The sequence below is a fragment of the Beta vulgaris genome, chromosome 6 (assembly GCF_026745355.1).
Source record: "Beta vulgaris subsp. vulgaris cultivar EL10 chromosome 6, EL10.2, whole genome shotgun sequence".
Lineage (NCBI taxonomy): Eukaryota > Viridiplantae > Streptophyta > Magnoliopsida > Caryophyllales > Amaranthaceae > Beta > Beta vulgaris.
This window is the reverse complement of record NC_079207.1, coordinates 55,583,191-55,601,938: the sequence shown is the minus strand read 5'-3', so window position 1 is coordinate 55,601,938 and position 18,748 is coordinate 55,583,191. Positions and strand designations below refer to the sequence as shown.

The 18,748-nt window shown below is 40.2% G+C and overlaps 1 protein-coding gene across 1 annotated transcript; it reads left to right on the top strand.

The window, feature by feature from the left end:
• Positions 1–300: 300 nt before the first annotated feature.
• LOC125494016 (uncharacterized) lies at positions 301–744 on the top strand. The gene has a single exon (XM_048637515.1). It carries the CDS (start codon positions 301–303, stop codon positions 742–744), a length of 444 nt encoding a protein of 147 aa, XP_048493472.1.
• The last annotated feature ends 18,004 nt before the right edge of the window (positions 745–18,748 follow it).

Sequence of the window (18,748 nt, the reverse complement as noted above, 5' to 3'; positions counted from 1 at the left end):
AATGATCGAGATATAAGTTTAGTAAAGACCAGAAAAGGTTGAATATTATGTTATCTGATAAGCCGTTACTTGCCAACGTAACTCTTCTTTTTAAAGCATATAAGGCTTTTGATAAGCCGTTACTTGCCTAGCTTCTGAGCTCACAAACCCCTTAAAATGGTAAAAAAATAATTCAAGCTTTTGAATCACTCAATTATGAGGTTCGAGCTAGGAGTTAGGCCCAAATTATGATTTTGGAATAGATATATTTGGAATAGGCTTGCTGTGCCTAAACACAGCAGATTCATTACATGGTTAATCATGTTGGAAAGACTGAGAACAACAGATAGATTAAAGCTAGCTGGCATCTGTGTGGATGATAACTGTGTATTTTGCTCTGGGAAGGAATCACATAAACACTTGTTTTTTGAGTGTGATTATGCTCAAAAGTGCCTGCAAGTAATGAGAAGCTGGTTGTCTCTGAATCAAAACCACATCTGGTTTAGTCGAATGTTGAAGTTCCTGTCAAGGAGCAGGAGGACTCAATTTCAGAGAAGAGTAATAGCTGTTGTTTATAGTGCCCTAGCCTACTACATATGGTGGGCTAGGAATGAAGTGTTCTGGAATCACACAGTCTGGAGACCTGAAGTGCTCTGCAAGAAGATTAGAAGTATTGTGCTGTTGAGAGTTAGCCTAGTGCTTCCAAAGAAAATCTCTGTTAAGGATCAAGAGTGGTTTGAAGTGTTAAAAAGTGAAAATGTATAGTTGAATGTTTTGTTTTGCCTGGGTGTTGTGCTTTCCTATTTGGTTTGCCTTCCCTAAGGGTAATGGTAGGTTGTAAATGGGTAGTTTTGTTTAATGATATCTCTCTTATTTAGCAAAAAAAAAAATTACGATTTTGGGCCCAAATTACGATTTTGGGCCCAAATGAGCAAGACACAAACGCGAAAATTAGGCTGCAAGGAAATTAGCTTCTGAGCTCACGAACCCCTTAGAAATGGTAAAAAAAAACACGTAAGGCTTTGGAATCGCTCAATTCTGATGTACGGGCTAGAGTTAGGCCCAAATTACGATTTTAGTTCCAGATGAGCAAAAACAGACGCGAAAAATCGGACATCAATGAATTCAGCTTTTGAGCTCTCGAACCTCTTATGATTTGTACAAAGTCATGTCAGGCTTTGGAATCGCTCAATTCTGATGTACGGGCTAGAGTTAGGCCCAAATTATGATTTTGGGCCCATATGAGCAGGAAACAGACGCGAAAGTCAGACTTCAACGAATTCAGCTTCTAAGCTCACGAACCCCTTAGAAATGATAAAAAAAACCATGTCAGGCGTTGGAATCTTTCAATTCTGATGTCCGAGCTAGAAGTTAGGCCCAAATTATGATTTTGGGCCGAGATGAGGAGCAAACAGACTCGAAAAAATCGGACTTCATCTTATTTAGCTTCTGAGCTCACAAACCCCTTATATATGGTAAAAAAACCATGTCAGGCTTTTGAATCGCTCAATTATGATGTCCGAACAAGGAGTTAGGCCCTAATTACGATTTTGGGCACAAATGAGTAGAAAAAAGACGCGAAAAATCGGACTTCAAGGAATTCAGCTTCTAAGCTCACGAACCCCTTAGAAATGGTAAAAAAACATGTCAGGTTTTGGAATCGCTCAATTATGATGTCCGAGCTAGGAGTTAGGCCCAAATTACGATTTTGGGCCAAGATGAGCAAGAAACGGACGCAAAAAATTGGACTTCAACGAAATCAGCTTTTGAGCTCACATACCCCTTAGAAATGGTAAAAAAAAACAATTCAGGCTTTTGAATCGCTCAATTCTGATGTCCGAGCTAGAAGTTAGGCCCAAATTACGATTTTGGCCCTTATGAGCGGGACACAGACGCGAAAAATTAGGCTTCAAGGAATTCAGCTTCTGAGCTCACGAACCCCTTATAAATGGTGAAAAAAACTTGTCAAGCTTTGGAATCTCTCAATTCTGATGTCCGACCCAGGAGTTAGACCCAAATTACGACTTTAGTTCCAAATGAGCACGAAATAGACGCGAAAAATCGGACTTCAACGAATTCAACTTTTGAACTCACTAACCCCTTACAATTGATAAAAAATCATGTCAGTCTTTGGAATCGCTCAATTCTGATGTCCGAGCTAGGAGTTAGGCCCAAATTACTATTTTGGGCACAGATGAGGAGTAAACAGAAGTAAAAAACTGACTGCAAGGAATTCAGCTTCTGAGCTCACGAACCCCTTAAAAATGGGGAAAAAAAAATGTTAGGCTTTGGAATCGCTCAATTCTGATGTCCGAGATAGGAGTTAGGCCCAAATTACGATGTTGGGCCAAGATTAGCAGGAAACAGACACGAAAAATCAGACTTTAACGAATTCAGCTTCGAAGCTCACGAACCCCTTAGAAATAGTAAAAAAAACAATTCAAGCTTTTGAATCGCTCAATTCTAATGTCCGAACTAGGAGTTAGGCCCAAATTAAGATTTTGGGCACATATGAGTAGTAAACAGACGCAGAAAACTGACTGCAAGGAATTCAGCTTCTGAGCTCAGAATCCCTTATAAATAGTAAAACAAACTTATCAAGCTTTAGAATCGCTCAATTCTGATGTCCGAGCTAGGAGTTAGGCCCAAATTACGACTTTAGTTCCAGATAAGCAAGATATAGTGGTGAAACATCATACTTCAACGAATTCAACTTCTGAGCTTACTAACCCCTTACAATTGATAAAAGATCACATCGGTGTTTGGAATCGCTCAATTCTAATGTTCGAGCTAGGAGTTAAGCCCAAATTACGATTTTGGGCATAGATGAGCTGTAAACAGACGCAAAAAAGTAACTGTAACGAATTTAGCTTCTGAGCTCACGAACCCCTTATAAATGGTAAAACAAACTTGTCAAGCATTGGAATCGCTCAATTCTGATGCCCGAGCTAGAATTAGGCGCAAATTACGACTTTAGTTCCAGATGAGCAAGAAATAGTCGCGAAAATTTGGACTTCAACGAATTCAACTTCTGAGCTCACTAACCCCTTACAATTGAAAAAAAATCACGTTAGTCTTTGGAATCGCTCAATTCTGATGTCCGAGCTAGGAGTTAGGCCCAAATTACGATTTTGGGCACAAATGAGCAGTAAACAGACGCAAAAATCTGACTGCAAGTAATTCAGCTTCTGAGCTCACAAACCCCTTATAAATGGTAAAAAAAACTTGTCAAGCTTTGGAATCGCTCAATTCTGATGTCCAAGCTAGGAGTTAGGCCCAAATTATGACTTTAGTTCCACAAGAGCAAGAAATAGTCGCGAAAAATCGGACTTCAACAAATTCAACTTCTGTGCTAACTAACCCCTTACAATTGTTAAAAAAACACGTCAGTCTTTGGAATCGCTCAATTCTGAATTCCGAGCTAGGACTTAGGCCCAAATTACGATTTTGGGCACGGCTGAGTAGTAAACAGACGCAAAAAACTGACTGCAAGGAAATCAGCTTCTGAGCTCACGAACCACTTAAAAATGGGAAAAAAACATGCCAGGTTTTGGAATCGCTCAATTCTGATGTCCGAGATAGGAGTTAGGCACAAATTACGATGTTGGGCTAAGATGAGCAGGAAACAGACACGAAAAATCGGACTTCAACGAATTCAGCTTCTTAGCTCACGAACCCCTTAGAAATAGTAAAAAAAAACAATTCAGGCTTTTGAATCGCTCAATTCTAATGTCCGAGCTAGGAGTTAGGCCCAAATTAAGATTTTGGGCACAGATGAGTAGTAAACAGACGCAAAAGACTGACTGCAAGGAAATCAGCTTCTGAGTTCACGAACCCCTTATAAATGGTAAAAAAAACTTTAGTTCCAAATGAGCAATGAATAGTCACAAAAAATCGGACATCAACGAATTCAACTTCTAAGCTCACTAACCCCTTACAATTGATAAAAAAATCACGTTAGTCTTTTGAATCGCTCAATTCTGATGTCCGAGCTAGGAGTTACGCTCAAATTACGATTTTGGGCACAAATGAGCTGGAAACAGACGCAAAAAACTGACTGCAAGGACATCAGCTTCTGAGCTCACGAACCCCTTCAAAATAGGAAGAAAACACGTCAGGCTTTGGAATCGCTCAATTCTGATGTCCGAGATATTAGTTAGACCCAAATTACGATGTTGGGCAAAGATGAGCAGGAAACAGACACGAAAAATTGGACTTCAACGAATTCAGCTTCTGAGCTCACGAACCCCTTAGAAATGGTAAAAAAACTATTCAGGCTTTTAAATCGCTCAATTCTAATGTCCGAGCTAGGAGTTAGGCCCAAATTACGATTTTGGGCATAGATGAGTAGTAAACAGACGCAAAAACCTGACTTCAAGGAATTCAGCTTCTAAGCTCACGAACCCCTTCGAAATGGTAAAAAATCATGCCAGGCTTTGGAATCGCTCAATTATGATGTCCGAGCTAGGAACTAGGCCCAAATTACGGCTTTAGTTCCAGATGAGTAAGAAATAGAGGCGAAAAATCGGAATTCAACGAATTCAACTTCTAAGCTCACTAACCCTTTACGATTGAAAAAAAATCACGTCAGTCTTTGGAATCGCTCAATTCTGATATCCGAGCTAGGAGTTAGGCCCAAATTACGATGTTGGGCCAAGATGAGTAGGAAACAGAAACGAAAAATCGAACTACAACGAATTCAGATTCTTAGCTAACGAGCCCCTTAGAAATAGTGAAAAAAACAATTTAGGCTTTTGAATCGCTCAATTCTGATTTCCGAGCTAAGAGTTAGGCCCAAATTACGATTTTGGGCCAAGATGAGCACGAAACAGACACGAAAAATCGGACTTCAACGAATTCAGCTTCTGAGCTCATGAACCCCTTAGAAATGGTAAAAAAAACAATTCAGACTTTTAAATCGATCAATTTTGATATCCGAGCTAGGATTTAGGGCCAAATTACGATTTTGGGCATAGATGAGTAGTAAACAGACGCAAAAACCTGACTTCAAGAAATTCAGCTTCTAAGCACACGAACCCCTTAGAAATGGTAAAAAATCATGTCAGGCTTTGGAATCGCTCAATTATGATGTCCGAGCTAGGAGTTAGGCGCAAATTACGATTTTGGGCCAAGATGAGCAAGACACAGACGCGAAAAATCGGACTTCAACGAATTCAACTTCTGAGCTCACAAACCCCCTAGAAATGGTAAAAAAAAACAATTCAAGCTTTTGAATCGCTCAATTCTGATGTCCGAGCTAGAAGTTAGGCCCAAATTACGATTTTGGGCCCTCATGAGCAGGACACAGACGCGAAAAATTAGGCTGCAAGGAATTCAACATATGAGCTCACGAACCCCTTATAAATAGTAAAAAAAAAAAACTTGTCAAGCTTTGGAATCGCTCAATTCTGATGTCCAAGCTAGGAGTTAGGCCCAAATTACGACTTATAGTTCCAGATGAGTAAGAAATAGACGCGAAAAATCGGACTTCAGCGAATTCAACTTCTGAGCTCACTAACCCTTTACAATTAATCAAAAAATCATGTCAGTCTTTAGAATCGCTCAATTCTGATGTCCGGGATAGGAGTTAGGCCAAAATTACGATTTTGGGCACAGATGAGTAGTAAACTGACGCAAAAAACTCACTGCAAGTAATTCAGCTTCTGCGCTCACGAACCACATTAAAATGGGGAGAAAAAAAAATTAGGCTTTTAAATCGCTCAATTATAATGTCCGAGCTAGGAGTTAGGCCCAAATTACGATTCTGGGGATAGATGAGTAGTAAACAGACGCAAAAACATGACATCAAGAAATTCAACTTCTAAGCTCACTAACCCCTTAGAAATGGTAAAAACTCATGTCAGGCTTTGGAATCGCTCAATTCTGATGTCCGAGCTAGAAGTTAGGCCCAAATTACGATTTTGGGCCCTTATGAGCAGGACACAGACGCAAAAACTTAGGCTGCAAGTAATTCAGCTTCTAAGCTCACGAACCCCTTATAGATATTAAAAAAACTTGTCAAGCTTTGGAATCCCTCGATTTTGATGTCCGAGCTAGGAGTTAGGCCCAAATTACGACTTTAGTTCCAGATGAGCAAGAAATAGACGCAAAAAACCGGACTTCAACAAATTCAACTTCTGTGCTCACTATCCCCTTACAATTGTTAAAAAAACACGTCAGTCTTTGGAATCGCTCAATTCTGAATACCGAGCTAGGAGTTAGGCCCATATTACAATTTTGGGCACAGATGAGTAGTAAACAGACACAAAAAACTGACAGCAAGGAAATCAGCTACTGAGCTCACGAACCCCTTAAAAATGGGGAAAAAACATGTAAGGCTTTGGAATCGCCTAATTCTGATGTTTGAGATAGGAGTTAGGCCCAAATTACGATGTTGGGCCAAGGTGAGCAGGAAACAGACACGAAAAATCATACGTTAACGACTTCAGCTTCTTAGATCACGATCCCCTTAGAAATATTAAAAAAAACAAATCAGGCTTTTGAATCGCTCAATTCTGATGTCCGACCTAGGAGTTAGGCCCAAATTAAGATTTTGGGCATAGATGAGTAGTAACCAGACGGCAAAAAGTGACTACAAGGAATTCAGCTTCTAAGCTCACGAACCCCTTATAAATGGTAAAAAAAAACTTGTCAAGCTTTGGAATCGCTCAATTCTAATGTCCGAGCTAGGAGTTAGGCCCAAATTACGACTTTAGTTCCAAATGAACAATGAATAGTCATGAAAAATCGGACTTGAACGAATTCAACTTCTAAGCTCACTAACCCCTTACAATAAATAAAAAATCACGTCACTCTTTGGAATCGCTCAATTCTGATGTCCGAGCTATGAGTTACGCCCAAATTACGATTTTGGGCACAAATGAGCTGGAAACAGACGCAAAAAACTGACTGTAAGAACATCAGCTTCTGAGCTCACGAACCCCATAAAAATGAGAAAAAAACACGTCAGGCTTTGGAATCGCTCAATTCTGATGTCCGAGATAGAAGTTATGCCCAAATTACGATGCTGGGCAAAGATGAGCAGGACAGACACAAAAAATCGGACTTCAACGATTTTGGGCATAGATGAGTAGTAAACAGACGCAAAAACCTGACTTCAAGGAATTCATTTTCTAAGCTCACGAACCCCTTAGAAATGGTAAAAATCATGGCAGGCTTTAGAATCGCTCAATTATGATGTCCGAGCTAGGAGCTAGGCCCAAATTACGATTTTGCGCCAAGATGAGCAAGAAACGGACGCGAAAAATCGGACTTCAACAGATTCAGCTTCTGAGCTCACAAACCCCTTAGAAATGGTAAAAAAAACAATTCAGGCTTTTCAATCGCTCAATTCTGATGTCCGAGCTAGATGTTAGGCCCAAATTACGATTTTGAGACCTTATGAGCAGGACACAGAGGCGAAAAATTAGGCTGCAAGGACATTAGCTTCTGAGCTCACGAATCCCTTATAAATAGTAAAAAAAAAAACTTGTCAAGCTTTGTAATCGCTCAATTCTGATGTCTGAGCTCGGAGTTAGGCCCAAATTACGGCTTTAGTTCCAGATGAGTAAGAAATAGACGAGAAAAATCGGACTTCAATGAATTCAACTTCTGACCGCACTAACCCTTTACAATTGAAAAAAAATCACGTCAGTCTTTGGAATATCTCAATTCTGATGTCCGAGCTACGAGTTAGGCCCAAATTACGATTTTGGGCAAAGATGAGCAGTAAACAGCCGCAAAAAAGTGATTGTAAGGAATACAGCTTCAGAGCTCACGAATCCCTTATGGGAAAAAAAACATGTCAGGCTTTGGAATCGCTCAATTCTGATGTCCGAGATAGGAGTTAGGCCCAAACTACGATGTTGGGCAAAGATGAGCACGAAACAGACACGAAAAATCGGACTTCAACAAATTCAGCTTCTGAGCTCACGAACCCGTTAGAAATGGTAAAAAAACAATTTAGACTTTTAAATCGCTCAATTTTGATGTCCCAGATAGGATTTAGGCCCAAATTACGATTTTGGGCATAGAGGAGTAGTAAACAGACGCAAAAACCTGACTTCAAGAAATTCAGCTTCTAAGCTCACGAACCCCTTAGAATTAGTAAAAAAATCATCCAGGCTTTGGAATCACTCAATTATGATGTCCGATTTAGGATCTAGGCCCAAATTACGATTTTAACCCAAGATGAGCAAGAAACAGACCCGAAAAATCGGACTTCAGCGAATTTAACTTCTAAGCTCACGAACCCCTTAGAAGTAGTAAAAAAAACAATTCAGGCTTTTGAATCGCTCAATTCTGATATCCGAGCTAGGTGTTAGGCCCAAATTAAGATTTTGGGTATATTTGATTAGTAAACAGACGCAAAAAACTGACTGCAAGGAATTCAGCTTCTGAGCTCACGAACCCCTTAAAAATGGGAAAAAAAAACATGTCAGGCTTTGGAATAGCTCAATTCTGATGTCCGAGATAGGAGTTAGGCCCAAATTACGATGTTGGGCCAAGATGAGCAGGAAACAGACACAAAAATCGGACTTCAACGAATTCAGCTTTTAAGCTCACGAACCCCTTAGAAATGGTAAAAAAAACAATTCAGGCTTTTGAATCGCTCAATTTTGATGTCCGAGCTAGGAGTTAGGCCCAAATTACGATTTTGGGCCCTCATGAGCAGGACACAGACGTGAAAAATTAGGCTGCAAGGAATTCAGCATCTGAGCTCACGAACCCCATATAAATAGTAAAAAAAATATTGTCAAGCTCTGGAATCACTTCAATTCTGTTGTCCGGGCTAGGAGTTAGGCCCAAATTACGACTTTAGTTCCAGATGAGTAAGAAATAGAAGCGAAAAATCAGACTTCAGCGAAATCTATTTCTGAGCTCACTAACCCTTTACAATTAATAAAAAATCATGTCAGGCTATTGAATCGCTCAATTATGATGTCCGAGCTAGAAGTTAGGCCCAAATTACGATTTTGGGCCCTTATAAGTAGGACACAGACGCGAAAAATTAGGCTGCAAGGAATTCAGCATCTAAGCTCACGAACCCCTTATAAATAGTAAAAAAAAACTTGTCAAGCCTTGGAATCGCTCAATTCTGATGTCCGGGCTAGGAGTTTGGCCCAAATTACGACTGTAGTTCCAGATGAGTAAGAAATAGACGCGAAAAATAGGACTTCAGCAAATTCAACTTCTGAGCTCACTAACCCTTTAAAATTGATAAAAAAAATCACGTCAGTCTGTGGAATCGCTCAATTCTGATGTCCGAGCTAAGTGTTACTCCCAAATTACGATTTTGAGCACAAACGAGCTGTAAACAGACGCAAAAAACTGACTGCAAGGAATTCAGCTTCTCAGCTCACGAACCCCTCAAAAATGGGAAAAAAAAACATGATAGGCTTTGGAATCGCTCAATTCTGATGTCCGAGATAGGAGTTAGGCCCAAATAACGATGCTGGGCAAAGATGAGCTAGGAAACAGACACGAATAATCGGACTTCAACGAATTCAGCTTCTGAGCTCACGAACCCCTTAGAAATGGTAGAAAATCATGTTAGGCATTGGAATCGCTCAATTATGATGTCCGATCTAGGAGCTAGGTGCAAATTACGATTTTGGGTCAAGATGAGCAAGAAACGGACGCGAAAAATCGGACTTCAACGAATTCAGCTTCTAAGCTCACAAACCCTTAGAAATGGTAAAAAAAAACAATTCAGGCTTTTGAATCGCTCAATTCTGATGTCCGAGCTAGAAGTTAGGCCGAAATTATGATTTTGGCCCCTTATGAGCAGGACACAGACGCGAAAAATTAGGCTGCAAGGACATCAGCTTCTGAGCTCACGAATCCCTTATAAATAGTAAAAAAAAACTTTGTCAAGCTTTGGAATCGCTCAATTCTGATGTCTGAGCTAGGAGTTAGGTCCAAATTACGCCTTTAGTCCTAGATGAGTAAGAAATAGACGCGAAAAATCGGACTTCAACGAATTCAACTTTATGCTCACTAACCCTTTACAATTGAAAAAAAATCACGTCAGTCTTTGGAATCGCTCAATTCTGATGTCCGAGCTACGAGTTAGGCCCAAATTACGATTTTGGGCAAAGATGAGCAGTAAACAGACGCAAAAAACTGATTATACAGTCTTCAGAGCTCACGAATCCCTTATGGGAAAAAAAAACATGTCAGGCTTTGGAATCGCTCAATTCTGATGTCCGAGATAGGAGTTAGGCCCAAACTAGGATGTTGGGCAAAGATGAGCACGAAACTTACACGAAAAATCGGACTTCAACGAATTCAGCTTATGAACTCACGAACCCGTTAGAAATGGGTAAAAAACAATTCTGACTTTTAAATCACTCAATTTTGATGTCCCAGCTAGGATTTAGGGCCAAATTACGATTTTGGGCATAGAGGAGTAGTAAACAGACGCAAAAACCTGACTTCAAGAAATTCAGTTTCTAAGCTCACGAACCCCTTAGAATTAGTAAAAAAATCATGTCAGGCTTTGGAATCACTCAATTATGATGTCCGAGCTAGGAGCTAGGCCCAAATTACGATTTTAGCCCAAGATGAGCATGAAACAGATCCGAAAAATCGTACTTCAGCGAATTGAACTTCTAAGCTCACGAACCCCTTAGAAATATTAAAAAAAACAATCCAGGCTTATGAATCGCTCAATTCTGATATCCGAGCTAGGTGTTAGGCCCAAATTAAGATTTTGGGTATATTTGATTAGTAAACAGACGCAAAAAACTGACTGCAAGGAATTCAGCTTCTGAGCTCACGAACCCCTTAAAAATGGGAAAAAAAAAACATGTCAGGCTTTGGAATCTCTCAATTCTGATGTCCGAGATAGGAGTTAGGCCCAAATTACGATGTTGAGCCAAGATGAGCAGGAAACACACACGAAAAATCGGACTTCAACGAATTCAGCTTATAAGCTCACGAACCCCTTAGAAATGGTAAAAAAAAACAATTCAGGCTTTTGAATCGCTCAATTTTGATGTCCGAGCTAGAAGTTAGGCCCAAATTACGATTTTGGGCCCTCATGAGCAGGACACAGACGCGAAAAATTAGGCTGCAAGGAATTCAGGATCTGAGCTCACGAACCCCATATAAATAGTAAAAAAATATTGTCAAGCACTGGAATCGCTCAATTATGATGTCCGGGCTAGGAGTTAGTCCCAAATTACGACTTTAGTTCCAGATGAGGAAGAAATAAAGCGAAAAATCGGACTTCAGCGAATTCAACTACTGAGCCCACTAACCCTTTACAATTAATACAAAATCATGTCAGGCTTTTGAATCGCTCAATTCTGATGTCCGAGCTAGAAGTTAGGCCCAAATCACGATTTTGGGCCCTTATAAGTAGGACACAGACGCGAAAAATTAGGCTGCAAGGAATTCAGCATCTAAGCTCACGAAGCCCTTATAAATAGTAAAAAAAAACTTGTCAAGCCTTGGAATCGCTCAATTCTGATGTCCGGGCTAGGAGTTTGGCCCAAATTACGACTGTAGTTCCAGTTGAGTAAGAAATAGACGCGAAAAATAAGACTTCAGCAAATTCAACTTCTGAGCTCACTAACCCTTTAAAATTGATAAAAAAATCACGTCAGTCTATGGAATCGCTCAATTCTGATTTCCGAGCTAAGAGTTACGCCCAAATGACGATTTTGGGCACAAACGAGCTGTAAACAGACGCAAAAAACTGACTGCAAGGAATTCAGCTTCTCAGCTCACGAACCCCTTAAAAATGGGAAAAAAAAACATGTCAGGCTTTGGAATCGCTCAATTCTGATGTCCGAGATAGGAGTTAGGCACAAATTACGATGCTGGGCAAAGATGAGCAAGAAACAGACATGAAAAATCGGACTTCAACGAATTCAACTTCTGAGCTCATGAACCCCTTAGAAATGGTAGAAAATCATGTCAGGCTTTGGAATCGCTCAATTATGATGTCCGAGCTAGGTGCTAGGCCACAATTACGATTTTGGGCCAAGATGAGCAAGAAACGGATGCGAAAAATCGGTCTTCAACGAATTCAGCTTCTGAGCTCACAAACCCCTTAGAAATGGTAAAAAAAAAAACAATTCAGGCTTTTCAATCGCTCAATTCTGATGTCTGAGCTAGATGTTAGGCCCAAATTACGATTTTGGGCCCTTATTAGCAGGACACAGAGGCGAAAAATTAGGCTGCAAGGACATCAGCTTCTGAGCTCACGAATCCCTTATAAATAGTAAAAAAAAAACTTGTCAAGCTTTGGAATCGCTCAATTCTGATGTCTGAGCTCGGAGTTAGGCCCCAATTACGGCTTTAGTTCCAGATGAGTAAGAAATAGACGAGAAAAATCGGACTTCAATGAATTCAACTTCTGAGCTCACTAACCCTTTACAATTGAAAAAAAATCACGTCAGTCTTTGGAATCGCTCAATTCTGATGTCCGAGCTACGAGTTAGGCCCAAATTACGATTTTGGGCAAAGATGAGCAGTAAACAGACACAAAAAAACCGACTGTAAGGAATACAGCTTCAGAGCTCACGAATCCCTCAAAAATGGGAAAAAAAACATGTCAGGCTTTGGAATCGCTCAATTCTGATGTCCGAGATAGGAGTTAGGCCCAAACTACGATGTTGGGCAAAGATGAGCACGAAACAGACACGAAAAATCGGACATCAACGAATTCAGCTTCTGAGCTCACGAACCCGTTAGAAATGGTAAAAAAACAATTCAGACTTTTAAATCGCTCAATTTTGATGTCCCAGCTAGGATTTAGGCCCAAATTATGATTTTGGGCATAGAGGAGTAGTAAACAGACGCAAAAACCTGACTTCAAGAAATTCAGCTTCTAAGCTCACGAACCCCTTATAATTAGTAAAAAATCATGCCAAGCTTTGGAATCACTCAATTATGATGTCCGATCTAGGAGCTAGGCCCAAATTACGATTTTAGCACAAGATGAGCAAGAAACAGACCTGAAAAATCGGACTTCAGCGAATTTAACTTCTTAGCTCACGAACCCCTTAGAAATAGTAAAAAAACAATTCAGGCTTTTGAATCGCTCAATTCTGATCTCCGAGCTAGGTGTTAGGCCCAAATTAAGATTTTGGGTATATTTGATTAGTAAACAAACGCAAAAAACTGACTGCAAGGAATTCAGCTTCTGAGCTCACGAACCCCTTAAAAATGGGAAAAAAAACATGTCAGGCTTTGGAATAGCTCAATTCTGATGTCCGAGATAGGAGTTAGGCCAAATTACGATGTTGGGCCAAGATGAGCAGGAAACAGACACGAAAAATCGGACTTCAACGAATTCAGCTTCTAAGCTCACGAACCCCTTAGAAATGGTAAAAAAAACAATTCAGGCTTTTGAATCGCTCAATTTTGATGTCCGAGCTAGAAGTAAGGCCAAATTTACGATTTTGGGCCCTCATGAGCAAATTCAGCATCTGAGCTCACGAACTCCATATGAATAGTAAAAAAAATATTGTCAAGCTCTGGAATCACTCAATTCTGTTGTCCGGGCTAGGAGTTAGGCCCAAATTACGACTTTAGTTCCAGATGAGTAAGAAATAGAAGCGAAAATTCGGACTTCAGCTAATTCTATTTCTAAGCTCACTAACCCTTTACAATTAATAAAAAATCATGTCAGTCAATTGAATCGCTCAATTCTGATGTTCGAGCTAGAAGTTAGGCCCAAATTACGATTTTGGGCCCTTATAAGTAGGACACAGACGCGAAAAATTAGGCTGCAAGGAATTCAACATCTAAGCTCACACACCCCTTATAAATAGTAAAAAAAAACTTGTCAAGCCTTGGAATCGCTCAACTCTGATGTCCGGGCTAGGAGTTTGGCCCAAATTACGACTGTAGTTCCAGATGAGTAAGAAATAGACGCACAAAATAGGACTTCAGCAAATTCAACTTCTGAGCTCACTAACCCTTTAAAATTGATAAAAAAATCACGTCAGTCTGTGGAATCGCTCAATTCTGATGTCCGAGCTAAGAGTTACGCCCAAATTACGATTTTGGGCACAAACGAGCTGTAAACAGACGCAAAAAACTGACTGCAAGGAATTCAGCTTCTCAGCTCACGAACCCCTTAAAAATGGAAAAAAAAACATGACAGGCTTTGGAATCGCTCAATTCTGATGTCCGAGATAGGAGTTAGGCCCAAATTACGATGCTGGGCAAAGATGAGCTAGGAAACAGACACGAATAATCGGACTTCAACGAATTAAGCTTCTGAGCTAACGAACCCTTAGAAATGGTAGAAAATCATGTTAGGCATTGGAATCGCTCAATTATGATGTCCGAGCTAGGAGCTAGGTGCAAATTACGATTTTGGGTCAAGATGAGCATGAAACGGACGCGAAAAATCGGACTTCAACGAATTCAGCTTCTGAGCTCACAAACCCCTTAGAAATGGTAAAAAAAAAACAATTTAGGCTTTTGAATCGCTCAATTCTGATGTCCCAGCTTGAAGTTAGGCCGAAATTATGATTTTGGCCCCTTATGAGCAGGACACAGACGCGAAAAATTAGGCTGCAAGGACATCAGCTTCTGAGCTCACGAATCCCTTATAAATAGTAAAAAAAAACTTTGTCAAGCTTTGGAATCGCTCAATTCTGATGTCTGAGCTAGGAGTTAGGTTCAAATAACGCCTTTAGTCCCAGATGAGTAAGAAATAGACGCGAAAAATCGGACTTCAACGAATTCAACTTTTAAGCTCACTAACCCTTTACAATTGAAAAAAAATCACGTCAGTCTTTGGAATCGCTCAATTCTGATGTCCGAGCTACGAGTTAGGCCCAAATTACGATTTTGGGCAAAGATGAGCAGTAAACAGCCGCAAAAAAGTGATTGTAAGGAATACAGCTTCAGAGCTCACGAATCCCTTATGGGAAAAAAAACATGTCAGGCTTTGGAATCGCTCAATTCTGATGTCCGAGATAGGAGTTAGGCCCAAACTAGGATGTTGGGCAAAGATGAGCACGAAACATACACGAAAAATCGGACTTCAACGAATTCAGCTACAGAACTCACGAACCCGTTAGAAATGGGTAAAAAACAATTCAGACTTTTAAATCACTCAATTTTGATGTCCCAGCTAGGATTTAGGGCCAAATTACGATTTTGGGCATAGAGGAGTAGTAAACAGACGCAAAAACCTGACTTCAAGAAATTCAGCTTCTAAGCTCACGAACCCCTTAGAATTAGTAAAAAAATCATGTCAGGCTTTGGAATCACTCAATTATGATGTCCGAGCTAGGAGCTAGGCCCAAATTACGATTTTAGCCCAAGATGAGCAAGAAACAGACCCGAAAAATCGGACGTCAGCGAATTTAACTTCTAAGCTCACGAACACCTTAGAAATAGTAAAAAAAACAATTCAGGCTTTTGAATCGCTCAATTCTGATATCCGAGCTAGGTGTTAGGCCCAAATTAAGATTATGGGTATATTTGATTAGTAAACAGACGCAAAAAAACTGACTGCAAGGAATTCAGCTTCTGAGCTCACGAACCCCTTAAAAATGGGAAAAAAAAACATGTCAGGCTTTGGAATCGCTCAATTCTGATGTCTGAGATAGGAGTTAGGCCCAAATTACGATGTTGGGCCAAGATGAGCAGGAAACAGACACGAAAAATCGGACTTCAATGAATTCAGCTTCTAAGCTCACGAACCCCTTAGAAATGGTAAAAAAAAACAATTCAGGCTTTTGAATCGCTCAATTTTGATGTCCGAGCTAGAAGTTAGGCCCAAATTACGATTTTGGGCCCTCATGAGCAGGACACAGACGCGAAAAATTAGGCTGCAAGTAATTCAGGATCTGAGCTCACGAACCCCATATAAATAGTAAAAAAAATATTGTCAAGCTCTGGAATCACTCAATTATGATGTCCGGGCTAGGAATTAGGCCCAAATTACGACTTTAGTTCCAGATGAGTAAGAAATAGAAGCGAAAAATCGGACTTCAGCGAATTCAACTTCTGAGCCCACTAACCCTTTACAATTAATACAAAATCATGTCAGGCTTTTGAATCGCTCAATTCTGATGTCCGAGCTAGAAGTTAGGCCCAAATTACGATTTTGGGCCCTTATAAGTAGGACACAGACGAGAAAAATTAGGCTGCAAGGAATTCAGCATCTAAGCTCACGAACCCCTTATAAATAGTAAAAAAAAACTTGTCAAGCCTTGGAATCGCTCAATTCTGATGTCCGGGCTAGGAGTTTGGCCCAAATTACGACTGTAGTTCCAGATGAGTAAGAAATAGACGCGACAAATAGGAATTCAGCAAATTAAACTTCTGAGCTCGCTAACCCTTTAAAATTGATAAAAAAATCACGTCATTCTATGGAATCGCTCAATTCGGATGTCCGAGCTAAGAGTTACGCCCAAATTACGATTTTGGGCACAAACGAGCTGTAAACAGACGCAAAAAACTGATTGCAAGGAATTCAGTTTCTCAGCTCACGAACCCCTTAAAAATGGGAAAAAAAACATGTCAGGCTTTGGAATCGCTCAATTCTGATGTCCGAGATAGGAGTTAGGCACAAATTACGATGCTGGGCAAAGATGAGCAGGAAACAGACACGAAAAATCGGACTTCAACGAATTCAACTTCTGAGCTCATGAACCCCTTAGAAATGGTAGAAAATCACGTCAGGCTTTGGAATCGCTCAATTATGATGTCCGAGCTAGGTGCTAGGCCACAATTACGATTTTGGGCCAAGATGAGCAAGAAACGGACGCGAAAAATCGGTATTCAACGAATTCAGCTTTTGAGCTCACAAACCCCTTAGAAATGGTAAAAAAAATAATTCAGGCTTTTGAATCGCTCAATTCTGACGTCCGAGCTAGAAGTTAGGCCGAAATTATGATTTTGGCCCTTATGAGCAGGACACAGACGCGAAAAATTAGGCTGCAAGGACATCATCTTCTGAGCTCACGAATCCCTTATAAATAGTAAAAAAAAACTTTGTCAAGCTTTGGAATCGCTCAATTCTGATGTCTAAGCTAGGAGTTAGGCCCAAATTACGCCTTTAGTCCCAGATGAGTAAGAAATAGACGCGAAAAATCGGACTTCAACGAATTCAACTTTTAAGCTCACTAACCCTTTCAATTGAAAAAAAATCACGTCAGTCTTTGGAATCGCTTTATTCTGATGTCCGAGCTGCGAGTTAGGCCCAAATTACGATTTTGGGCAAAGATGAGCAGTAAACAGACGCAAAAAACGGACTGTAAGGAATACAGCTTTAGAGCTCACGAATCCCTTAAAAAGGGAAAAAAAACATGTCAGGCTTTGGAATCGCTCAATTCTGATGTCGAGATAGGAGTTAGGCCCAAACTACGATGTTGGGCAAAGATGAGCACGAAACAGACACGAAAAATCGGACTTCAACGAATTCAGCTTCTGAGCTCACGAACCCGTTAGAAATGGTAAAAAACAATTCAGACTTTTAAATCGTCAATTTTGATGTCCGAGCTAGGATTTAGGCCAAATTACGATTTTGGGCATAGAGAGTAGTAAACAGACGCAAAAAACCTGACTTTAAGAAATTGAGCTTCTAAGCTCACGAACCCTTAAATAGTAAAAAATCATTGCAGGCTTTGGAATCACTCAATTACGATGTCTGGGCTAGGAGCTAGGCCCAAATTACGATTTAGCCAAGATGAGCAGAAACAGACCGAAAAATCGGACTTCAGCAATTTAACTTCTAGCTCACGAACCCTTAGAAATAGTAAAAAAACAATTCAGGCTTTGAATCGCTCAATTCTGATATCCGAGCTAGGTGTTAGGCCCAAATTACGATTTTGGGTATATTGAGTAGTAAACAGACGCAAAAAACTGACTGCAAGGAATTCAGCTTCTGAGCTCACGAACCCCTTAAAAATGGGAAAAAAACATGTCAGGCTTTGGAATCGCTCAATTCTGATGTCCGAGATAGGAGTTAGGCCAAATTACGATGTTGGGCCAAGATGAGCAGGAAACAGACACGAAAAATCGGACTTCAACAAATTCAGCTTCTAAGCTCACGAACCCCTTAGAAATGGTAAAAAAAAATAATCCAGGCTTTTGAATCGCTCAATTTTGATGTCCGAGCTAGAAGTTAGCCCCAAATTACGATTTTGGGCCCTCATGAGCAGGAGACAGACGCGAAAAATTAGGTTGCAAGGAATTCAGCATCTGAGCTCACGAACCCCTTATAAATAGTAAAAAAAAACTTGTCAAGCCTTGGAATCGCTCAATTCTGATGTCCGGGCTAGGAGTTTGGCCCAAATTACGACTGTAGTTCCAGATGAGTAAGAAATAGACGCGAAAAATAGGACTTCAGCAAATTCAACTTCTGAGCTCACTAACCCTTTAAAATTGTTAAAAAAATCACGTCAGTCTGTGGAATCGCTCAATTCTGATGTCCGAGCTAAGAGTTACGCCCAAATTACGATTTTAGGCACAGATGAGCAGTAAACAGACGTAAAAAACTGACTGCAAGGAATTCAGCTTCTGAGCTGACGAACCCCTTTAAAATGGGAAAAAAAGATGTCACGCTTTGGAATCGCTCATTTTTTATGTCCGAGATAGGAGTTAGGACCAAATTACGATGTTGGGCCAAGATGAGCAGGAAACAGACACGAAAAATCGAACTTCAACGAATTCAACTTCTTAGCTCACGAACCCCTTAGAAATAGTAAAAAATCAATTCAGGCTTTTGAATCGCTCAATTCTGATGTCCGATATAGGAGTTAGGCCCGAATTACAATGTTGGGCCAAC

Excerpts from the sequence above, each read along its gene's own strand:
- LOC125494016 (XM_048637515.1), top strand. The coding sequence starts at position 301 with ATGTTGGAAAGACTGAGAACAACAGATAGATTAAAGCTAGCTGGCATC.